At 63.7% G+C, this 19,845-nt stretch overlaps 2 protein-coding genes across 2 annotated transcripts; one reads left to right on the forward strand and one right to left on the reverse strand.

The window, feature by feature from the left end:
* Positions 1-1,517: 1,517 nt before the first annotated feature.
* CABLES2 (Cdk5 and Abl enzyme substrate 2) lies at positions 1,518-15,855 on the forward strand. The gene is made up of 10 exons (XM_060078712.1): positions 1,518-2,026; positions 9,198-9,269; positions 9,365-9,457; positions 10,559-10,636; positions 11,221-11,329; positions 11,665-11,830; positions 12,212-12,315; positions 12,499-12,605; positions 13,231-13,435; positions 13,574-15,855. The coding sequence occupies exons 1-10, from the start codon at positions 1,518-1,520 to the stop codon at positions 13,712-13,714; spliced, it is 1,584 nt and encodes a 527-aa protein (XP_059934695.1). The 3' UTR covers positions 13,715-15,855.
* Positions 15,856-15,972: 117 nt separating this feature from the next.
* On the reverse strand, positions 15,973-17,275 carry RPS21 (ribosomal protein S21). Its single transcript, XM_060077748.1, has 6 exons — positions 17,177-17,275; positions 16,886-16,948; positions 16,732-16,795; positions 16,542-16,613; positions 16,116-16,171; positions 15,973-16,036 (listed from the first exon to the last, which is right to left on the reverse strand). The coding sequence occupies exons 2-6, from the start codon at positions 16,933-16,935 to the stop codon at positions 16,027-16,029; spliced, it is 252 nt and encodes an 83-aa protein (XP_059933731.1). The 5' UTR covers positions 16,936-16,948; positions 17,177-17,275; the 3' UTR covers positions 15,973-16,026.
* Between the last annotated feature and the right edge of the window lie 2,570 nt (positions 17,276-19,845).

Genomic DNA, 19,845 nt, shown 5'->3' on the forward strand with positions numbered 1-19,845 from the left:
GCTGGGAAATCACTCCCTTTCTGAAGGGCAGGATCAAAACCAGCCCCATCTGCAGAGCATCACAGGGACCAGGGCAGCCTCTGGGGAGGGCTGTGGGAACACAACAGCGAATGTCCACCAGGCCCCGCACAGAGCCCCTCCACACTCTGGGTCCCTGGTCCACTGGCCTGTGAACCACCTGCACCACCACAGGGCACACAGGGCAGCTCACCCAGGCTCCCACCCGACACAGAACCTGGAAGAAGGCCACGCCCACTCCCCCCGCCCCCACCGCGTCCCTGCGGCACCACCAAAGCTTAACATAATGCCAGTTGGCAGAGGAGAAAGGTCTACAGGGCCCAGCTCCATTATCGGGCAGCAGACAGCATGGTTTTGGAGCTGAGGGCCAATAACCAAATAACAGCCCTCCATCGCTTCATCCTCCCACCGCCCCTTTTCATTTCCCTCATCTGCCATCCGCTTAACTATTAGCTACCAGTTTGGCAGCCCGCCCCCGCCCCAACCTGCCAGGATCCTCCTACTGGTAACAGCTGTCCAGCAGGGTCAGGCCCTGGGGCCCTGATCCATAATGAAGATCCTAGCCTCCCGCCCGCTAGGAGGCGCTCTGCAGGCCAGGGCTGTGCCTGCCCCGCCCCCCGACACCTGCACGGAAGAGAGAAATGCGTGTGCCGTGTATGGTCCCACGCAGGAGCATTCACAGCTGCGTGGGCAAACCACACGGCAAGTGCCCGTCTCCAGCCGCCGGGAAGACCCAGCGCTTGGTGACAGCCCCGGGCTGAGCCCACTCAACCCTGACCATACCCTGAGGTGTCCCCCACATGAAGGATAAGTAAGCCCACAGGCACACAGCTGGACAGAGCAGGCCAGTGGCACACAGGTGGCTGCAGGACCCTGCCCCCCAAGACACAGGTGGGCTCCTGGGGGCCCCAGAAGGCAGCACCTGAGCATGAAGCCACCGGCTCTGAAGTTGGGGGTCCTGGTACAGAAGAGGAAACAGGCCTGGCACCCCCCAGACTCAAGGTCGCTTTGCTGCTGACGGCCGTTTAGGACTCTGTCTGGGGCTGAAGGCCCAGCACCGCCTGCCTGCCTGCCACCCCAGGCAGGTGCCTTCTCCCCTCGGACTCGCGGTGTTGTCTTCAGTCACTGGGGGAGGCCAGGGGGCACCGCTGGCCATTCCTAGGGCTCCCGGCGGGTGGTACAGCTCCAGCGCCCGCACGTCAGACCCCCGCCCCGGCAAAGACACACACCCCAAGAGGGGAAGTGCGCTGGAGCCTAAAGACGAGGCTTTAAGAACGCTGACCACGAACGCCACAGCCCAGCAAGTGGAACAGAGCACTGGCGCCCCGGGGCCGCGACTTCCGAGTCAGGGACTCGAACCCGCGGCACCTCCTCCGCTCGCCCAGAGCCAGGCCTCGCGGGCCCGCGCTTCTCCCGGCTCCCCGTTGGCCGCCTCGGAACCCGTTCCAGGACCCAAGGGAGCCGCTCCCCCCCCGCCCCCGGTGGCGCCGCGCTGGCCAATGGGCGGGCGTGACGGCGATGTATTTGCATACGGGTGCGCCCCGGCCAATGGGCGGCGGGCGCGGGCGCATGCGCGAGCGGGAGGGCGGTGGCGGGCGGGCGGCGGGCTCAGTCGGAGGATGGCCGCGACTGCGGCGGGTGGGTCACCGGGCCAGTCCCCCGGCCCCGCCGCCCGGGCCGCGCCGCAGGCGCTGCGGCGGCGAGGGGATTCGCGGCGCCGCCAGGCCGCGCTCTTCTTCCTCAACAACATCTCCCTGGACGGGCGGCCCCCGAGCCTGGGCCCGGGCGGCGAGAAGCCCCCGCCGCCGCCGCCGCCGCCCGCCGAGGCCCGCGAGCCGCCCGCGCCGCCGCCGCCACCGCCGCCGCCGCCGCCCGCGCCCCCCGCCGGCCTGCCCCTGCCCGGACCCCCGGGCAGGGCCTCGGCGCCCCAGGGCCTGCTCAGCCCCGCGCCCGCGCCCGCCGGCTTGGGCCTCGGCCTGAGCCTGGGTCTGGACGGGCAGCGCCAGAGGTGAGTGTGGCCTGGGTCACCTGGGGCCTGGGGGGCGGCGGGGTGGCCTGGGGCTGGGTCACCGCGGGGGTCGGGGTCACCTGGCGGAGTCACCCAGGGCTCAGGGTTGGGGGCAGTGGAGTGGCCCAGGCAGGAGTTGAGGTGGCTTGGGGGCCTGACAGCCCGGGACACAGGGTCGGGGTGACCTGGGGGCCATCAGCACAGTGAGCAGGGTGGCAAGGTGGCCCTGGGCTGGCTCAGCTCATAATGGGGTTGAGGTGACCTACAGAAGTTCAGGATCAGCTCGTGACACAGGGTTTGAGTGACCTGTCAGCATAGGACTTGGAGATCGGGAGATGACCCTGAACCCCTGTGAGCCCCAGACACAAGTTGGGGTGTCCTGGGCCCTGTCAGTGAGGGACAGAGGGTTGGGGTGTCCTGCACCTTGCCAGCCCCAGAAGGGAGTCTTGACTGGGCCCCACCATCCTAAGATGTCAGAGTCACGAGTCATCTGCAAGCTGTCAACTCCCTGGACACGGATGTTAGGGTTTCCTCGGGCCCCCTGAGTCCCCAGACTTAAGGATCATGGTCCCCTTAATTCTGCCACCCCTGAATACGGGGTCAGGGTCCTCTCAATCTTGTCAATCCCCTGAACATGGGTCTGGGGTTCCCTCAGCCCCCAGACACAGAGCCCTGTCAGCTCAGGACACACCCCCCTCCCCAGCCCACTGTTACCAGTCCCGCTGACACAGGGACTCACAAACACCCCCTCTGTGTTCCCCTTCGTTCTCTAAACTGGGTGACCCCCTCCATGTGGGCCAGGGATCTTCCCTGTACTGTGACATCTAGCCCCAGAGTCTCCCACACCAGGCCAGACCTCCCAGCCCCCCATCCCACAGCTACTGGTCACTGGAGGCCCCCCATTACCCCTGCCTCCTTTGTCCCCTCTGAGCTCAGGGCCCCTGGGCCTGTCACATCCCAGATCACAGGCACTCCCCCTGCCCTGATTTCATTTCTAGGAACGCCTTAGCCCATCTCAGGGCCACCCCACCCCTAAGCTCTGCCCCTCTAGTCTGTGCCCCCTGCCCCAAAGCCTGCTTTCCTCAGCCGGCAGACTCTCCCACGAAGTGGTCCTGTCTCCTGGCAGCCATCAGCCCGAGGACAGTCCCCCCTTCACGCCAGGTCCCATTCGAGTCACTCCGACACTCCAGGGCAGAACGGCAGGGACATCACTGTGTGAGGCCTCGAGGGTCCCACTCACCTACAGCCAGGCCTGCGCTGTGCCCTCCTCTCCCGGTCTCGCAGCCCTGTGTGTGGTGCTGGGCAGGCCGTGTGTCATTCAGCAAACAGTTCAGGCGCCCTGGTTGGGGGCCAGGCCATCCCTGTGAACCAGCCAGGCCAGCAGCCTGGCCCACGAAGCTGTTCGAACAGGAGGATGCAATGAAGCGCCTGTAACCAGGAGCCTTGCCTGGCGATGGTGCTTGATGGCGCTTGCGCTGCTTCTGAAGAGCGTGTGCAGGGGCCCAAGCTCTGGAGGACACAGAACAGGCTGGGATGTGGCACAAGTCAGGTGCCCTTCGGTGTTCCCGCTGCACCCTCCACGGCCCCTGTGTCCCTCCTCCCCTGACCTGGCCCGTGCAAGGAGCCCTCTCCTGCTCCTCCCTCCCCTCCTTCAAATCCCCGTTCAGGGCTTCCCTGGTGGCGCAGTGGTTGAGCGTCCGCCTGCCGATGCAGGGGGCGCGGGTTCTTGCCCCGGTCCGGGGAGATCCCACATGCCGCGGAGCGGCTGGGCCCGTGAGCCATGGCCGCTGAGCCTGCGCGTCCGGAGCCTGTGCTCCGCAACGGGAGAGGCCGCAGCAGTGAGAGGCCCGCGTACCACAAAAAATAAAACCAAAAAACAAACAAACAAAAAAATCCCCGTTCAGATGTCGCAGGGCCGCGCCTGCCCACCCAGACTCTGTCCCTCATCGGTTTCTGCTGCCGAGCACAGGGCCCAGCCCTTGGGCCTGAGAGTCACTGACCCTCCCCTGACAGATGGCAGGCTCCTGGGGTGGGCACTGTCCGTTTCTCTCTGTGCTTCCTGGGCCCAGAGGCAGGGCGGCAGATAGTCGCTGCTGAGTAGCAAAGGGGGCTGCCAGCTATAGGCTGTGGACTTCTAGGGTAAGTTGTTCTGGGGAATGGAGAGAATCCTGAGGGTCTTTTCCCAAAGTCTGTGTCATGAGTGTGGTGGTCTGACCCAGGCTTTGGGGACAGACCTGGTTGGAATTCCAGCTCCACCTCTCAGGAGCTCTGTGACTCAGAGCAGGTGGCACAGCCTCTCTGAGCCTCAGTTTGCTTCTCTGTGAGATGGGTTTGTGTTGGGTACTTCTGCCGAGGGGCTCTTGTGAGGGGCTGGATGCCAGGGCTCAGCGAGGGCGGCAGGGGCCCGGCCTGGGGAGTGAGGGCTCGGGTTACATCCCGGCTGCCCAGGGTGTGCTCACAGCTCAGCCCACGGTGGGGAGTTGGTGTTTCGTGCTCAGGGCACAGTCTGGTGTGGCTGTTTCTGCTAGGCCAGTGAGTGAATCATCAGAATCCTTATCTTCCTCCCTAGAACTTTGCTTTCATTTCAAGACCGTGGTCATCTAGCACTTACCGGTTTCTGGGCTTCTCCGGATGGGTCAGACACAGGCTTGCAGGCCGTCTGCCTGCCCCACCAGACCGCTGTGCCCTCCTCTGTCATGTTGGCCCTCCTCTCTCCAGGGGGAGGCCTGGGGGCTTCAGACAGCAGCAGGGTTTCCTCTCACAGCCCTGGGAGTCACAAGCCTGAGTCAGGGTGTGGGCAGGGCCTTGCTCCTGGGAGGGCTCCGGGGTAAGGGTCCCCCAGGTGTCCTGGGCTTGTGGCCACAACCCTGCAGTCTCTGACTCCGTCCTCACACAGCTTCTCCTTGGTGTCTCTGTCTTCACCTGGCGTTTCTCTCTGCTTATAAGGACACCCTGATCCAGCTGGTCATTGGATCAGGGCCCAGCCTAATGGCTTCATCTTAACTTGATCACACCTGTGAAGACCCTATTGCAGATGTGGTTGTAGTCACAGCTGACAGGGGTGAGGACTTCACATATTTTGGGGTCACTGTTCAACCCCCAGCAGTCATCATTAGTGTCCAGGGCACTAACAAGGGGGAAGGTGAGCCGGGGGCGTGGCCGGCTTAGCTGGGAACAGAAGCCCTTGCGCTTCTGAAGGGTTTGCGCAGGGTTGGCGCCGAGAAAGGGCCTGGGATTTTAGCTGCCGTCTTAGCCAGGAGCCGCCTAGCGCTCTGGAGGCTGCCGAGCGCCTGTCCAAATTAAAGCGATTTTGGTGGAGTGTCTGACAGTCTGTTCACATCACTGATTTGGGGGTTTCTTGCTCTCCAGCTGGAAAACGGCTGGAGGTGGTCACCGAGGTTGGAGCCTAGAGGGGGTCCAGAGGCCTTGCTGAGATGGAGGCCGGCCCAGGACCGCACATGGGTCCTGTCACCCGGGGAAGCTGGCAGGGACTTGGTGAGACAGGGTACCTAGGATGACCCACTCACTCAACAAGGATGCACAACGGCCTGTGATGTGCCAGGCCCCGTGCTCAGGCCGGGCTGGTGTGGTGGGCCGGCCGGACAAGACCCCTGCCCACGCTCTCCTGGCAGGGGAGGGTTCAGTGTCGTCGTGCTGGCCCCTGTCAGCGGCCTGCCCGTTCTCAGACCGTCTGAGCCCACGTACAGCAGCCCCTGCATGTGGCCCCTGACTCGGACTGAGTGGTCTCCCAACTAGGCAGGAGCCCTTCTTTTCTCAGCTGGGCCGTTTTTTCAGTTACAAAGTGAAGGAGTTTATCAGACAGTGGAAACAACGTCTAAAAAGTGGCGATTTCTCTTCCTGCCTGTCTCTGGGGGAAGGCGAGTATGGGTCACCGGCTTGTAAAGGGGCAGCTGTGAAAGTGAGCCAGTGGGGTGGTCGCCTGTGCCATATTGACAGCCTCCCCTGTGCCCCCGACCCCGTCTTCCCTACAGAGTCCAGCGCAGGCGGCCTCGGGCCAGTCACCGCCATGTGGGGGACACCATCCTGTGTGCCTTGGATAGCTTAGCCGCGAGGGCCTCCTGGCTCCCTGGGACTTGCATTTGCCCAGACGTCAGGGAGTGGGAGGGTGTTAGCTGAGGTGGCAGGAGCCCAGACTTTGTTCTTTGTAGTTTGTTTGTAGCACTTTTTAAACAGAGGAGTAACGGGTGTACAGGGAGAGGCGCGCACAGCCTGACCACTGACCACCAGGACTCGGGGCGTGGCACCGCCTGTCGCCCCGCAGGTTCTCAGCCAGGCCCTGCACACACCGTTTCCAGGGGCCTGCTCCCAATGGGGCCCATGGCGGGATTGCTCCCAGTGGGTGTCGTTTCGGGTAGAGGTGCTGGAACGTTGCTGTCGTGCCTACAGGCCCGGGCCGGCATGTGGTCAGCGTTGGGATTCTGAGCTGTTTCCAGAGCGGCGAGTGCTTAGGGGTGCCGTCCTCCCAGGGCCACGTGGGAGACCGTGGAGGTCCCGCCTCGGGACTCCTGAGAGGCTGCCTCCTTGGTCGACCGGCCAGCAGTGGGTTTAGAAAGGGCGCCGCCTAAGGAAGGGGCCAGGCGCCAGTCCCCGTCCTGGGACGAGCGAGCCTGCAGCTGCCTGGCAGCCCCCGGAGTGTCCCCATCCTAGCGGGGCGCTCAGCCTCCCTCGGGCCGCGGGGCCAGCTCCTCTAGGGTGGGAGGTGGGAAGGGGGGGCTCGAAAGCAACGACCTTTCACTTGGCCAGCCTGGTCTGTGCTCAGAATTCAGGGTACCCTCGTCAGCGTTGTCCCTATCTCTGGACCCAGACCCAAATAGCATCATGCAGACACAGGCGAGTTCAGGAAAGGAGCCCTGAGAGCACGGAGCAGCCTTGATTCCAGCTCCCCCAACGCGGTCAGGAGGGCGGCATAGGGGTGGGTGGCAGAATCCAGGGGCAGGGGCAGCGCCGGGGGGCAGGGCGCAGCTCCCAGCCCCTAACCCCCGCCAGCTCTGTGCCTCAGTTTCACCACCTGTACGCTGAGGGCTGTGAGGACTGAGTTTACGTATAAAACGCTTACCGAGAAGGAAATGTAGAAGAAAACCACAAAGACAGAGATGTACGAAACCAGCTGGGATCAGGTGTTGAAGCTTGGTGGGCTGAGAGAGGTCTCCTGGAGCGAGCTGGGCCAGAGGTCAGGCAGCCGGGGAGTGTGGGTGCTGATTGTGCCCCTGGGTTGGCCCCCAAGGGCCCCTGGCTGCCTCGGTGGAGACTGCCGCTGGCCTCTGGGCCCTGTGAGCGAGGTCCCAGGCACGCAGGAGCTGTCGGGCCTCACCTGGGAAATTACCTGAGGAAGCGAGCCTGAGAAAGCCACAGGGGACTGCTGCCCGGGGCCTCTGAGGCCAGCCGCGGGGGCAGGACGCACACACCTGTCTGGGGCGTTCCCGCCTCCACCAGGCCGGCTTCACTTCCCGGCACGGGTCCTGCAGTGGGGCACCCTCTCAGGGCAGGGCCTGCCCCATCGCCCACCGTGGGGCCGGTGCTCACCGGCCCCTACCCCAGGCCTCCTTGGTTGCTGGGCGTCTGCCTGACGCGCCCCTCCTGCTGCCCCCTTCCCACCTGGCCTGAACTGGGAGAGATGGCCTGACCGAGCCAGGCCTCGTTTGGACGCCAGGGGTCCTGCTGGGGGGAGGGTCCCGTGAGATGCTGCAGGGAAGGCGGCATCTGGGCAGGCTGCAGCTTCCGGCAGCGGCTCAGCAGCGAGGCTCAGCCTCTTAGGAAAGGGCTGCTGTTGACACCTGGGCCCTGGGCACCTGCCCAGCCCAGGCTGAGTGTGAGACCCGTGTTCCTCCATCTCGTAAACCACGGCGACCTGAGCTCCAGGAGGAGTGGGGCAGCAGAGCCCACCTTCTTGGCTTTGTCCTCAGCGGTCCCTGCTGGTGGCCTTGGTGGCAAGACCCTGGGAGTGTGACCTTGACCTGAGGGTGCAGCCTGCGCAGGGTTTCTGGGCCCAGTGCCAGGTGCGAGGCTGCCCTCCCGAGCTCCCTGTGTGCTGGGTGCTGGTAAGGCCCCCTCCTGGGATGGTTTTAAACCAGAGCAAACACCCGGTTTGTCTCTGGAACAACCCCAGCACTGTCAGCACCTCGGAGGGCTGGGGGGAGCCCCCGACTGTCATCGGGCTGCTGGTCTTTGGTTCCCTTTTGTGGTCACCAGGACACACTCCTCCCCAGCCACCCAGCATGTCTGGGGGTCTCTGGCCTTCAGCCTCAGGCCCGACCTAAGGCCATTTGTGTCCCCTCCCGAGGACTCGCTGAGGCCATCTCCCCAGCCCAGGGGGCCTCCTGACCACGCAGCCACACATCTGGGTTCAGACTCCCCTCTGCGTGGGTCTAATAGAAGCGCTTTCCTCCCTGTCCCTGGGCAGAGCTCTGTTCCGGGAAGAGCTCTGGCCGCCAGGCCTGGACGGTGCTGAGGAGGGGCTGCGGGTTGATGGGTTTCTGGCTCCTTTAGGCTCCCAGGGGTGAGCTGAGAGGCAGGAGGCAAGGGCAGGGGAGCACGGCGAGCTCAGCACGCCCACTGTGCTTCAGCCCGGCGACAGGCCCAAGCAGACACCTCCCTGACAGGCATTCCAGGACTGCTGCTGCCCTGGGGAGGGGGGGGGCCACGTGTGGAATGAGCCTCGAGTCAAGGGGGACGTCGCCACGGGAAGATCTGGAGAAAGAAGGTTCCGGACTGAGGGAACAGCCCCCGCCAGGGCCCTGAGGCCGGGGGCGGGGGGCTGGTGCAGGGAGGGCGGCCCAGCCGAGTGGGCAAGGCTTCTGGGTGTCCTGGGCGGGGACAGCACATGCTGAGGCGGGCGGGGAGGGTTGGCGGGACGTGTGCCTGTCTGATGTCCAGCCCCGCCACGTCCCCTTCCCGGGACCCCTGGCTGAGCTCTGGGAGGCGGTGGGCACACCAGGGCCCGGCCAGCCATCCCTCCCGGTGCCACATCCCCCTCAGGTTCTTGTGGCCTTGGGTGGCCCTGCCCAACACTCAGACCTCACTGCAGACCTGCTTCTGGCCCATGGCCTGGGGGCCCCATCGAGGCCTGAGAAGCAGGCTGGGCCTCTGGGAGGAGGGCCCATGAGGCAGCCTCTGGACAGTACCCTGAGGCCCTGCCGTGTCCTCTTTACAGAAGGCGCGTAGGCTCCCAGCGCTGCTCCCTCGAGTTTCTGGAAGACACGGTGGGATGTGCCTCGGTTCAAAGGTAAGGAGCCCCGCGTGCCGCTTGCACCCCCGTCCTTTCTCCTGGGGCCAGAGAGGCTCCCAGGAGGGGAAGAGTGACTTGCTGTTCATCTGCAGAACCAAACATGCCTCTGGATCCCCGAGACACAAAGGCCTGAAGAAGACGCACTTCATCAAGAACATGAGGCAGTACGACACCCGGAGCAGCAGGTGCCAGCGGGGCCCGGCCCAGCCCAGCCCAGCCCTGGGCTGCCCACCGCGTCCGCCCTCGAGCCTCGCGGGGTCCGGGGCCCTGCCCTTGGCAGCAGCCCTCCCTTCAGTGCGCTAAGGAAGCGCTCGGCCACACGGCCCAGCCCATGTCCCTTCGGAAGTGGACCCTCTCCCCATCCCACCCTCTGCCCTCCATGTTCACCAAACGCTGGGGTCCTCAGCACGTCCTGGGGGAGGAGCCACCCGGCCACCGCAGCCTGAGTAGCAGCAGGGACGCTGGAAACCCAGCGGGAACAGGCAGAGTGGTGGGCTGTGTCCGGGAGAGAAGGGAGCACGGAGGGCATCTGGCTTCCCTGAACCGGGCTGCAGGGGGACAGCCAGTGCCCAGCACAGCCCTCCGAGGCCCTACGTCTGTAGGAGCCCCGTCCCTCATGCCCCGTGTCCCTCACGCTCTGCCCTCCTGGCTTTGAGGCCATCGTCCTGACCCAAAGCGTCTCCAGACCGTTCCCCTTCCTGATGGAGGCCGTGCCCAGGCACCTACCAGGCAGCCCTGGTCAGGCAGTGCTGCGTCTTCCCTGCGGTGGCTGTAGCTTGGACAGTCCGGGACCCCCCAGCATGGTCCCCAGCGTGACGGGCTTGGCCCAGGAGCAGGCCCCCGGCAGACTGAGCGCCGGGCTGGCTTCAGTGGGCCCTGGGTGCCCAGGGTCCCAGCCAGGGGAGGGGGTCTTCCACCGTCATCCTCTCTGCTGAACTGGGGCCGGGCTGGGCAGAGCCACGCCCAGAGGAAGGAAAGGCCGTCCTCCCTGCTGTGCGCCCCACACAGCGGCCCCCCTCGGGCCACTTTGTCTCGGGACATGGAACTGGGCGCTTTCTGATGCTGTGAGGCTCCTGCCCCGCTGGGATGCCTGAGGATGGGCTTCCCTGACCAGCCATCCTCGGGCACGCGCCTCTGCCTCTGGTGTCTGCACGGCCTGGCCTCTCTTGTATGAACCGCTGAACCACCATCCCGGGCGTCCCCTGATGCCTGGGGCAGTTCCCGTATGAGTCCAGGCGGGAAGGGAGATGCCTGCCGCCCTGCCCTGACCCCGTCCTTCCCCGCAGGATCGTGCTCATCTGCGCCAAGCGGTCCCTGTGTGCGGCCTTCTCGGTCCTGCCCTACGGAGAAGGCCTGCATGTCAGGTGAGCGGCTGGCCCCCACCGGCCGGGGGCTCCACACCGTCACAGCCTCACACGGGGCCAGCAGACCAGCTTCTGCGGAAGCTGCTTGAGAGCTTGAAGGCCATCTGGGTCCTGGTCCTCGGGGAGGGGCGCGTCCGCACTGTTACCTCGTTTGAGCTGCTCAACGTTGGTGCCTGGGATGTTCCTCCTGGCGGGACACTGCTGTGCATCCCGTGACCAGTCCAGGCAGCTGTGCCCAGCGCGGAGCCCCGGGAAGACGGAGATGGCTGTCAGGGTGGGGACGGCGCGGCGGGACCTGTGTGCCCGAGGGTGTGGCTGCAGCTGGAGGGCGCACCCCTGAGAAGTGACTTGGGGTGAAGCCGAGGTTGGCCCACCACCAGGGAGATTGAACAGGAAGGGCCTGGGACCTGGAAGGAGCTGAGACTGAGCCGGCTCTCACAACGGGAGTCCTCGTGACCCTGCTGAGGCTGCTACAGGGCCTCGAGGGTGTAGAGGTGGGGCGCTGCGGGCCCCTGGGGCTCGGCTCCCGCCTGCACGAGGTCGGGGGCGGGGCCGGCAGCTCTGTCCTGTCCCGTGCGTTGCAGTGACCTGAGGGTGGACAGCCAGAAGCAGAGGCATCCGTCCGGCGGCGTTTCCGTGTCTTCCGAGATGGTTTTCCAGTTGGAAGGCGTGGAGCTGGGGGCGGATGGAAAGGTAGGAGCAGACGCCAGGTGGGGGCAGGGGCCTTACGTGTGTCTGTCAAGGAAGTAGACTCAAAGTTGTGTTTCACTTGAGTCCTCGAAAACGTAAGGTCCCACCAGAGGAAGCCACGCAGCCTGTGCAGACAGGCCGGTCGCCTCGTGGGGGCCCCCGAGGCAGGGAGGAGCTCCGGCTGCAGATCCCAGATGAGGGGCGGGGCATTCTGGAACCTGCAAGGGGGGAGCAGCGTCAGCCCTGGGCGGCGGGAGCTGCAGCGGTCAGGAGGGACCTGGCTGGACCTCTGGTCCTGGACGGGGCGGCGGGGCTAAGTCCAATGCACTGCCTGCCAGGTCGTGTCTTACGCCAAGTTCCTGTACCCCACCAACGCCCTGGTCACGCTCAAGCCGGACAGCCACGGCCCGCCGCCTCAGCCCCGGCCCAGTGCCCCCCGCGCTCTGCTGGGGCCCAGATGCAAACCCGTCCCACCCAGGGCGGCGCCAGCTGGCTCGGAACTAGGTAGCCCAAGGGCCCTGACCGGGGGCAGGGCAGGTGGCCCAGTGCATCCCATCCAAACCCACAGTCCTCAGCCCAAGCCCGGGGAGCGGGTCCGCCGCAGCCTCTCAGGAGGGGGACCCCAGAGCGCACGCCCTGCGCCGCGCCTGAGCCCAGCCGCAGAGAACCTGCACCCACTGATGGCTCTGGGCGGGGACCCCTCCTCCTCAGGACGTCCTCCCCGCCCCCGGCCCCCGAGGAGGGGGGCCACGCCTGGAGCCCCTGATCCCCCTCTCCTTGTCCCACGATGACGCCCTCAGCACAGCTGCTGCCTGGCACTAGGCCGGGGTTGGCCGAGCCGCTCACCGGGGCTTGTGGTGGGTCAGGGCTGCCCTCTGCTCGCAGGGGCCGACGCAGGGGATGCCCTGGAGTACAACCCCGACCTCCTGGATGACCCTCAGTGGCCCTGCGGCAAGCACAAGCGCGTCCTCATCTTCGCGTCCTACATGGTAGGGGCGCCGCCCAGGGCTGGGCTGTGGGCCGGCACCGGGGGCAGGGGCAGCTACGCACCCTGGGCCCAGCCTCACCCACGTCTCGGCACCGTTCTCGGGGGCCCGGGCCTCACGGTTGCAGGCCCAGGTGGCATGCAGACGCCCCTGGGGCTGCATGGGGACGGTCCTTATCCGTTGCAGACCACAGTGATAGAGTACGTGAAGCCCTCCGACCTCAAGAAGGACATGAACGAGACCTTCCGGGAGAAGTTCCCACACATCAAGCTGACGCTGAGCAAAATTAGGAGGTGAGGAGGGCTGAGGCGGGCGTCCTCAAGCCCGCTGCCCGACAGGGCCTTCCGCGAGCTGCTGCCAGGCCAGGTCTGCACAGACTCCTGAGCTTGATAAAGGGCTGCGCCCCTCCTCGGCCCCCTCCCGCCATCCAGCCAGGCCAGTGCCAGCCCCTCCCCTGCCACCTCCTGGGTCAGGTGCCCTCGGTGCTTCTCATACCTGCCCACCCCTGCAGGGCTCCTCCTCAGTGGCGCCCACAGACCCTGAGCCGGGCCCTGTGACCGTCCCCGCTTGATAGATGAGGAGGTTGAGGCCCCACAGCCAGAGGGCCAGACTCTGCCTCAGCACGGCCGCACCTCAGGGCCTTTGCACTGCCCTCCCCTCCCTACACGGCCCCCTCACTGCCACGGGAGCACGGGGACTCTGTCCTCTGGGGGGTCCCCTTTAGGACAGTTGGGTGCCGAGGGCTGAGTGGAGACCAAGACCAGCCTGCTGCCCGCCCACCAAGCCGTGGGCTCTAGCGCCGGGCCACAGCCTCTGGGAGGAAATGGCGCTTTTCTGGTGGCCCAAAGGCACACCCCTCAAGCAGGGACGTGGCCGCCTCCTGGCCCCAAAGCCCTTGGCTCCCGTGTAAACCCGCAGTTTGAAACGAGAGATGCGGAACCTGTCTGAGGAGTGTGGTCTGGAGCCCGTGACCGTGTCCATGGCCTACGTGTACTTTGAGAAGCTGGTCCTGCAGGGCAAGCTCAACAAGCAGAACCGCAAGCTGTGCGCGGGCGCCTGCGTGCTGCTGGCCGCCAAGATCAGCAGCGATCTCCGCAAGAACGACGTGAAGCAGCTCATTGACGTGAGTATGCGTGTCCCATCCCCCACTCCCGGCTGCGGAGGGCCGATCACCACCCACGCCCAGACCCGGCCACCCGGCCACCTGGACGGGAACCGGAGGAGGGGCCGCAGCTCAACCCCTCTCTCTTCTTCAACACAGAAGTTAGAAGAAAAGTTTCGGTTCAACAGACGGGATCTAATTGGGTTTGAGTTCACGGTGCTCGTGGCCCTGGAACTTGCTCTCTACCTTCCCGAGAACCAGGTGTTGCCTCATTACAGACGCCTCACGCAGCAGCTCTAGCCTGGCCCGGCCCCTGCGGGCGCTCCTGGCGCGTCGGCCGGACACGCGGCCCTCGCCGGCTAGTGCCACTGCTCCCCCCGCCCTCGCTTCCCTGGAGGGACACGGCTTCCATTCCAAAGCACACCACACCACCGCGGTACTTCGGAGAGCCCTGCTGCGTTCCCCCGTGAACAAACGGGGGCGCTGTGCTGTCTCGTTTTCGCCTGCGCCCGGCCTGGCACCAGGACTTCACGATGCGCGGCGGTGAACCCCGACTTCACAGCTTTGCCCCCCTTGCGTCACCCAGCCTTCTGCTGCCATCGAAGCCACCGCACCAGCGTCTCACGGAGATCTGCTTTTCCAGACCTGGCTGCACGCGCTGGATTGCTAGCGTTAAATTGTCGGGGCATTCATTCATCTCGGCTGTTTGGGGTTCTCGGACGTGAAGACCGCACTGTGGAATCCCCACTCCCCCCCTCGGCCCGGCTCCTTCCCAGCCCAGCACGGCCCCCTCCCCTCGGGGGGGGTGCACCCACCTACCCACATCCACACACACAGCTCCGGCGTCAGCCTAAGCCAAGGAGAGCAGACCCCTGGTTGGTTTGGGTCTCATTTTTCTTACTCTCGGACTTCTGTTCTTCCAAGGATCACATCACTGTGAGGTCCTGATGCCCTGTCGGGGGTCACACACCCCAGCAGGCCTCTGGGCACAGAACTAGCCCACCCCATGCAAGGATCCGTCTCACCGGAAAGACCCCCCCTTGCCCACGACACTTGGACCTTCAGGATGACTGGATTGCTGGCTCTTGATCTTCCTAAGCAATATTGTGGAGAAACCGTGTTTACTGTCGTGTAGGATTTGGTTCTGTGGGTCTTTTTTTCCTGAGGGAACAGAAACTGGTTAAATGGCGTCTGCTGAAGTTGTGACTTGAATCACACCTGACCCTCCAGTGGGGAGGAGACTGACCACTTCACAGCCCTGCCTCCCCGCAAGGGTCAGGCCAGCCTTCTTCCTCCTCCTTCCTCCCGGCAGGAAGTGGGAGCCGCCTTGGCCGGAGGAGCCGCCACACCAAGCAGACCCCAAGGGCTGGTCGTTGTCCTTCTGGGCAGGTGTGTGCCCGGCACGCCAGCTTCTCTACGCTACACGTGGCCCAGTTCATCCACTTGCTGCCCCACCAGAAACACTGAAGACCGCGGGCTGGAGCTTCTCCTTCACGGGTCAGCTGCTCTCAGAAAGGACCGTGTTGGCTGGGCCATTAAGCTGCTTCCCTACTGCTGTCCCATAAACCTGTCACTGGAGGGACTCCGGGACAGCCCCACCGTGCATCCTACACGCGTGTGCACTGGTGCTTTTGCGGAACTGGAGAGGCCAGCCCTCATCAGCGCTCAACCACCAGCAACTTGAGACCCCAGCAGGGGTGCAGGACGGCAGCTCCCACCCTGCTGGCTGCTGTTCCTTCTTCCTCAGTCACTTGGGCTGAGGGAGGAGAGGAGGCAACTGCAGGATGGAGCGCGAAGCCCGTGTCTGTATTCTGACCTTATTTATTGAGGAGTGCCTCTTCCCTGTCTTCCCCAAGATGGCTCCCAAACCTGACGTGCACCAAGGAGGGCGTGAAGGATGAAGCTGCTAGGCCCCAGGCAACTGTTCTGCAAAGTGACCTGTCCAGCCAACACAGCGTCTCAAGGACACTCCTGTTACAGGCACTGCAGGGGACCGACTTAGGAAACGTACGTCCTGGTTTACAATTAGCCTTGAGGAACACATCTTCCTGGAAATTTCTATACAGATGTTAGAATGGCTGATACAGTAACTTTACAGTAAGTTTGCCTGTTTACGTAGTGAGAATTAGTCATTCACCAGACCCGTCTGTAACCTTCCCTTTAGTGCATTGCGTCCTTTTTAATGTCAACAGCTGCCACTGTGTGGTACTCAAATGAAGCCAGTATTTAAGGCATTAAACTTCAGCCTAAAATGTCACTCCCTAGAACCAGCCCAGACATCTGTATCCAAGGGCCTGGGGCCACTCCCTCAGTGCCTAGGAGGCGCTGTGGACTTAAATGAGCGCTTAAGTGGCCATCTGACCTCACTGTCTAGTCAAGTGTCATGGATCTGTTTGCAAAAAGTAATGTATTTGTGCTTTAAGTAAAATTTGGTTTTGCAACATGTGTCATAGGCTGCCTTCAGCTGGCCACCCCCTCCAGTCATGGCAGAACACCAGCCCGGACCCTCCGGAGCCCAGAGGAGCCCGCCCCCCAAAGCACAGAAGTGAAACAACAGATAGGTTTTCACTCTTTATTTATAACACACGTTCCACATCCAGGATCCTCTCTAGTCAGAAGTTCCTGGAACAAAAGGAAGAACTTTAAAACCTGGTCTCCAAAGACATCCTGGGCCTCTGTGCCCAAACCCCAGTCCTCTTACTTTGAGACAATGCCGTCAGCCTTGGCCAGTCGGAGAATGGAGTCATCTGACTCGCCCTAGGGGAGAACGCACATTGGGACCAGGCGCCCTGCTGGCCAGAGATCCAGCCACACTGCCGTCCAAACTGACCAAGGGTAGACACGCTAGCATCAGGCAAACCCCTGACAGTACAGGGGTCAGACCCCTGGGGCCTGAAAGAGCTGTGATAACTGGGAAGCTCCAAGGTCGTCGCCTGTTTTCTCAGGGTGGGCCCTTTCCTGGGCCCCCGAGCACCCTTTTCCACCCCCAGGAAGGGGCTGGCAGCCAGCACAGTCCAGTGCAGCAGGCTGCAGTCTTTTCTGCCAACAAACCTGCTCAGGTTGGGAACAGGGAGGGAGATGCCACTCCGGCTCAAAGGCCCGCTGAGCAAGGCCGGGGAACACTCACCATCCTGCGAATGGCCCCGCAGATGGCATAGGTTTTAAACTGGCCGTTGAACCTGCCTGTCACCTTGTCAACCTATGAATCGAGAATGGGGGGTCACAAAGAGGTGCACCCAAACGCCTTCGGGTCTCAACCTGGGGTTTGGGGCCTCGCCCCCTCCCCAGAGAACAAGCCGTCCCGCCGCCCGGCTCACCTCGGCCACGTTCATCTGGATGGACGCGTGGTCCTTGGCGCCTATGATGCGGTTGCTGGCAGAGCTGCGGGGGGAGCGCAGTGAGCGGGGACGGGGCTCGGCGTGCGAGGGGCGGCGGCGGGGGGATGCAGGGACCGGGGCAGAGGATGCTCACCATTTCCGCGGCACGTACAGGTCCACGAACTCGCCGGCGTCGTTCTGCATGTTGAGGGAGCGCCTATGGAGCCCCCCGCGGCGCCGTGAGGACGGGCCGTGTCCGCGCGCTCGGGTCCGTCCCCGCCCCGCACCGACCCCGGGCCCCGGGCCGCCCCCCACGCCCAGGCCCCGACCCCCGCACGCCCGAGTCCGTCCCCGCCCCGCACCGACCCAGGCCCCCGCGCCGCCACCCAGCCCGGGCCCCGGCCCCGGCCCCGGCCCCGACCCCGACCGCGGCCGCGAGACCTACCTGGTGGCACCACAACGAGCGCGAGCGCAGAAAGGAAGGGCCTTTTCCCCCGGCAGTGCTATTAGCGGGTGGGGCGGGGCCTCGGCGAGTACTTCCGGCTCGCGCACGCCGCCGCGACTCTACGCAGAGAGCAAGGCCGGCCCCTCTGACGTACTTCTGCTTCCGGCGGGTGAGAGCTTCCTGAGGTCTGGCGGCTGCAGGGTGCCCGCGGGCGAGCCACGAGGGCGAGTCCCCCTGCAGGGCGGGTGGCCGGCGCGGACTCGCGAGGGCGCCCGCGGGCGGGTCCCCGCAGCGGTGGGCTGCGCCCAGGGCGGGCGCTTCCCGTCGCCGGGACCGCCCGGTGCCCGCGGCCGCTCAGTCAGGACCTGCGGACCCGGGGGGCGAGGGCGGGGACGGAGGCCCTGGAATGGGCCGCGTTCGTCAGCACGTGAGAGCTGCGGACCGGAGCGCTTACCCCGGAGACAAGCCCGGCATCACGAACGTGGACGCAGGAGGGGTGCCGTTGGTTCTAAGAGCGAAGAGTGGGGAGAGCCCCTGGGGTCTTGAGGGAGGAGCGGCAGGGCTGGGGTGGGGGGCGCCCTCCCAGGACGTGGAAGACAACCCCTCGGGAAACCAGTGCCTGAGCAGGGAAGGAGCTCGGCCAAGCCTCGTGGCAGAACCAGGTCGAACCCCCCCAGCCCTTCCCTCGCCCTGCACCATCCGGCCCCTGCCCAGGACCCCTCCCCCCACATCACTTCCACTCTGTTCTCCACGGAGCAGTCTCTCCTGGTGCTAAGGGTCCGTTAAGGAAGAAAACAGAAAAACTCCAGGCTGCAGAGCTGACTTCCCAGGGTCCCCCGCCCTGCGTTCCTGGGGGCGAGCCCTGCAGCTTCGACTAAAACATCCTCCTGGGCTTCATCTCGCGGGGGAGAGGGAAGGCCCCTCGGGGGTGGACTCCAGAGCCTGCGCACTTGGCCTCCGCCTGCTGCCCGGGCTGAGCCTGGCCGTGGAGTCTCCGAAGTCCAAATGCCCTTTTGCTTGACACGCCCTCCATATCCTCCCAGTCTGGGCTCCCAGCTCACTTCCCAGGGCTGTGTCTGCTCACCCTGTGGTGATGGGCAAATGCTCCCCATCAGCTTGGCCACACGGTGCCCCATTTGAGTCACTGCCAACTTCTATGCGGCTGTGGGAGGGTTTAACATCTGGGCCTGGTGAGGGCTGAGGCCACCAGTTCCCTCGTACCCGGAAACCAGTGTTCGTGCGGGCAGTGTGTCTGCTGTTGCTTCTGCTGGGCACTAGCAGCTGGGCATCAGGAGTGAGGTCACCGAGGCCAGCGCCCTGTAGGAAGGTCACATTCCATGTTCATGCCAGCCGTGAGAGGTGTGTGCTTTTTCCAGGACCCCCAGCACATGCACAGACATTACGTGTTTATGTTTGTGGTTGTGTTACCGACCAGGGTTCTTGGCCTTCTCTAATCAATAGAAATTGATAAGAAGCCAGACAAGAAATTCAGGCAAGGCTTTATCGGGGCTCCTGCTGCAGCAGGGGGGAGCGGAAACAACAGGCTCCCTTGCTAGCTCCCCAGGGAAGTCGAGCTGGTTTCTTATATGAGGATAGGGGCAGGTCCAGGGCTCGGGCCAGAGGGGTGGCTTAGGTGGTCTGCCCACCCCTTAGGTGGTGGGGTGTGCAGGGCACATGCGCAGGACTCTGCTTTTGCTCCCTGTAACCTGTTTTTGCTCCCAGCTCTTTAAAAGTGGCAGCTGGGTTTTTGGTCTTTTTGTAGCTTTCTGTCCATAATTTGCTTCCAGGGTGCATGTATGCTGCTATTTTTCATCCCATACAGTTTTTTTTGTACAGTGTTTTGTAGCTTAAGGAGACATTTGTCCAGGTGCAAGCCCTGCAGCAAAGGGTCCCAGGTGCCAGCCTGTCTGATTTGGGGGTCTGCACAGCTGGCCTGCCTGTCTGTGTCAGTGTGTGGGTCAGCCCAGCTAGGCCTGGTCATCAAGTGATTGTCTCTGGGGCTTCCCTGGTGGCGCAGTGGTTGGGGGTCCGCCTGCCGGTGCAGGGGACACGGGTTCGTGCCCCGGTCTGGGAAGGTCCCGCATGTCAGAGCGGCTGGGTCCGTGAGCCATGGCCGCTGGGCCTGCACGTCCGGAGCCTGTGCACCATGGCGGTGGGGGGGGCCACAACAGTGAGAGGCCCGCGTACCGCAAAAAAAAAAAAAAAAAAGAGATTGTCTCTGTAGCTGAGAGGCAGGAGACGGAGACAGCTAGAGCCCCGGAGCACCAGAAAGGAGAGAGGCAGAGGTCTGCGAGAGTCCTGTCCATCAGAGTAGAGAACCCAGAAATAAACCCTCACACATGCACACATATGGTCAAATGATTTTTGATGAGAACCGTTTAAGAAGGAAAGGACTGTCTTTTCAACAAGTGTGCTGGGAAAACTGGGTCTCCACATGCAAAAGAATGAAGCTGGACCCTTACCTCACACCAATTGCAAAAATTAACTCAAAATGGATCAAGTACATAAAACGTAAAACTATAAAACTCTTAGAAGAAAACAGGACACAACCTTCATGACATTGGATTTGGCAATGATTTCTTGCATATGTGACCAAAGGCACAGGCAGCAGCAACAACAACCAAAAAAAATTAGACTTCATGAAAAACTAAATTTGTGCATCAAAAAGA

The sequence above is a fragment of the Mesoplodon densirostris genome, chromosome 16 (assembly GCF_025265405.1).
Source record: "Mesoplodon densirostris isolate mMesDen1 chromosome 16, mMesDen1 primary haplotype, whole genome shotgun sequence".
NCBI lineage: Eukaryota > Metazoa > Chordata > Mammalia > Artiodactyla > Ziphiidae > Mesoplodon > Mesoplodon densirostris.